At 44.6% G+C, this 3900-nt stretch overlaps 1 protein-coding gene across 1 annotated transcript; it reads left to right on the top strand.

Moving 5' to 3' along the window:
- Positions 1 to 2239: 2239 nt before the first annotated feature.
- On the top strand, positions 2240 to 3665 carry LOC148015140 (uncharacterized). Its single transcript, XM_087665758.1, has one exon. It carries the CDS (start codon positions 2398 to 2400, stop codon positions 3496 to 3498), a length of 1101 nt encoding a protein of 366 aa, XP_087521884.1. The 5' UTR covers positions 2240 to 2397; the 3' UTR covers positions 3499 to 3665.
- The last annotated feature ends 235 nt before the right edge of the window (positions 3666 to 3900 follow it).

The following is a 3900-nucleotide window of genomic DNA, read 5'->3' as shown; positions in this document are numbered from 1 at the left end:
ATGGGAACTTCTTGATGAGGTCTCGGGTGGTTGAAGGGTTGCCATGCGGGGCAATGATTGGGCTTTTGTGGAGATTGGATGGGGAGAAGAAGCATCACAAAATTAGACAAGCGATTGCAGAAATTGAGGATAGATTTGAGTGGATAATGGGGGCCTTCGATGTTAATGGTTGATCGTAGTTGCTGAGTATACCTGAAAAAGAAAAAGGAAGTGCACTACCTAGGGGTGTGTCTACCTCACCGTGTAGTGCATGGTGTTCGTGCTGTCAATGAGACTTGGAGTTGGGTCAAACACTGTAGGGGAGCCGGTGGTGTTGTTGCACACTTGAGGACCTAGTTTTTGTATGAGGGGAGGTGTTCTGGGTGTGACTTAGGGAGACTCGTCTACCATAGGTGAGTGCAAACTTCCTACATGTGTCATCCTACCCTTGCTGTATCCTAAGTGTGATGTGGGAAAGGGACTAGGGATATGATTGTCCATAGGTGCAATGTCTGAGGCACAAATGGGACCTAAAAGCTCCTCATGGAACATATGCATCTTACAATTGTTCTTGGCTAGTGTATCTCAAAAGACATAATTGTACCATATGCATTCAATAGAAGTATTATTTTCTTTAGTAAAATGGATAACACTAAATTTATAGAGTTCAATTTTCTAATTACATTTAGAAAAGTAACGGTAAGTTTCTTAAGGAAAAGAGGTCATTTTATTACCTTACAACATATAAGTATTATTTCTCTCTTCATCTCCATGCATCATCCATATTGACACAAATCTTATTATAAGACCATTTGAATGTATTGGAATTTGTCTTTAGAAAACAATACTCTTTTGGTTTATTATATTTGAGATGTGTGTGTGTGTGCGTGCGCATGCGCGCAAACGGAGGCAGGGGGGAAGTGTCATGGTTTCTCTCATTGTGTATTTTTTGAGTTAGAGAAAGCTACTATGCTTATTAGTAAATGGCCTAATTCCTTGGTGAGGAATAAGCTTGTTCAATGTGCTGTTTTGTCCTTATACTACTATACAATACATCCCTACAGATTTGAAACCCTCGAAACATGTACAACATTCTTTCTCAATTAGCACATGTGGGCTTCCCTATTGTTCACAAATTTACCTAGCTGATCTCTTATTTAATACATGAAGCTATATGATGGTAATATAATGCTATATCTCCATAGGGATTGTCTTTCACATACTTGAATATAGGGTAACAAAAGGCTAGCAAAAAGTTATTGGTAGGATAGGTACATATAGTCTTTTATGAGCTTAAGAGTATCCTTATAACTATTGTGATGGCCAATAGCCTTTCTTAGACAAACCAATATATCTTGAAACTAGAATCCTAAGAGATCTAGTTAAATTGCCATGCATATTCTTCATTGGAGTAAACATAGTAGCATTGTTGGTAGCCCACATATGCCTGCAAACTACTTGAAATGGGTACCCAATTGATCATGATTCTCAAACCTCTCTATGGTCTCAACATTATGTCCTTGATATAATCAAATATAACTTGATGTTATGGGCATACCATGAATATTAGGCATAGGCTCTTTCCACTATACCTACTAGAAACATCTATAATGTCAATGCAAAGGCCTGCAGGGTGACATCATTGAAAAATGCTCATGTGTGAACGCTTCCACCTAGGCCTAGTAAAAGAGCTAATGATTTGAACACAAAGGCTTACCCGCAGCCATGTCGATCATCTCTAGACATCGTGGGTACGTGGACATTATGCATCGGGAACTAAATAGAAATTGAGCCTACTAGTTGCGGGACTTGTAAGGCTAATATTATACGGTAGAATAGCCGCACGCAAACCGTGCACGTTTAGAAAAGATTGCTTGCACCATGCACGCGTTCAGTCTCCTCAGATATGCAGTAGAATAAGCTAATACGCACGGGAAGCCTTGGTTCGCACATGGTGTATGTCTGCTGGTGCTAAGGCTATGGACGAGGCATTCATGAGGCAGGCCAATATCGAGGGTGCAGGTGGATATTTGATAAGTATACGATGACGAGCGGGTCGCGCTAGCTGTATCCGGATACGGATATGATTAGTAAAGCCGTGCCCTGAGGCTGCCGGACAGGCGCAGAAAGCAAAGAGAGAGAGAGAGAGAGGGAGTGAGTGAGCTTTGTGTCCGGCACGGGGGAAGGAATGTTCACGAATCACGTTCGAATTCATGTGTTTCTATAATGTAAGCGCTGGCGCTGCTCTCTGGATCGCGGCAGGGGCGTTCCCCTTCACATGTCCATATTAGTATGAAATTACACCACTAGCTGTCGGCCTGTCCATATTAAGAGACATATCGACTAGCCCAGGGCGTCAAGTCGTCATTGGATCTCTCTCTCTCTCTCTCTCTCTCTCTCTCTCTCTCTCTCTCTCAGATGGGTGCCACATCGCTCCTCGCTTCCCTCTCTAGCTCCTTCTCCCAGCGCTCCAAGCAGAATCAGCTGCACGCCGCCCGTGTTCATGCGCTCGATCTGACCGATGACAATGAAGATATCGTCGAGCATATGCCGGTGTCGTCAACGTCGACGTCCTCATCCTCAACATCAGCTAGCCATGTAGCTAGTAATACAGTGGATGCTGATCATCTGCTGGCTGAGCGCCTCCAGCACTTGAGTGCCGGCTCGCCTCAGTATCTCAGCCTCAACTGGCTCCTGGATGGCATGGCTGTGCTCGTCTCCACACACACCACTACTAGCTCATCCATGTCATCGATCAACAGCGGCCATAATCTTCCACATGACGTGGCTGGAGACGTGGCTTTTCTAGATGTTTGTCACTCTCTCAAGGAGGCCACAGCTCAGATTCTTGACTATCTCGCTTCTGTTGAGCAGGGGCTTAAGCATTACATCTCCAACAGTTCAGGATTATCATGCGTCATGTCCTTACGTGCAAGGTGCAGGCTGTCAAGCTTGTTGCGCTCAGGCAACACCCTCATCCATCAGCGCTCCGCACTCCTCCCGTCATGCATCGCCCTCCTCGCCAAGAGATCGGCCATACAACGTCTGAATGCTAAGGAACGCGTCACACTCTTGGTGTTTGTCACGAGTATTCTGGGCATCGCAACTACCCAGTCCACCTCCAAAGATCGTGCTACAGCGAAGAAGGTACTCGCCAGATGTGCTACCGTGTCGACAACCAGCACCAACCAACCGTTACCACTTTCGCTCGCACGTCTCCGACGACTCCAACAGAACATCATCACTCAATCCTTCACAGAACAATCGACATCGCAAAGCCTATCCCATCAACTTGACACTCTCCACAGCTCCCTTCATGCACTCCATCAAATCCTTGGAGTCGCCTGTCACACCAATGACCATCATCTGCAAGTCAACTTGGGCCTTGCCATTGATAACCTCACAAAGTGTTGCTCTAACCTTCAGTTGTCCATGGCCATGCTTCTCCAACAGGTCAGCAACCTCTCAAAGCGGCTCATCGATGGACGCATTGCTTTTCTCGACGCCCACCACCTCTAGCCAATGTGGCCGCCAAGGTCTCATCACCAAGTCTAACAACCACATGGATTGGAAAAGTAGATAGGCATGACCCATTATAAATGAGTTAGAAATGGGTCTCAATATACATATACAAAAATGTGCTCATCCTGGCACAATCTGTATCCTCCAACATTGTACAAACAAAATGATATTTACAGAGAAGCTTGAAAATTTTGAATTCTGCTCCATGTGTGTCTCGTTTTCTATTCATTTTCATGCCATGCAAGATTTGCTTCCACTCTCAAGTTAAAATGTCTACACTCAAGGCCTAATTTTCAACAAGCAACATATCAAAGATGCATTGAGTGCAACCTTCACAATCATTGCATTGTCAAATGACTCAGAGTAGTAAGTCATGTATATTTGTGTGAATGTCCCCTC

Source organism: Lygodium microphyllum, chromosome 24 (assembly GCF_053477565.2).
Source record: "Lygodium microphyllum isolate KBCC chromosome 24, Lygodium_microphyllum_v1.1.10, whole genome shotgun sequence".
In the NCBI taxonomy this organism is placed as follows: Eukaryota; Viridiplantae; Streptophyta; class Polypodiopsida; order Schizaeales; family Lygodiaceae; genus Lygodium; species Lygodium microphyllum.
The sequence above is the reverse complement of the archived record's forward strand: the minus strand, read 5'-3'. Positions and strand labels throughout refer to the sequence as shown.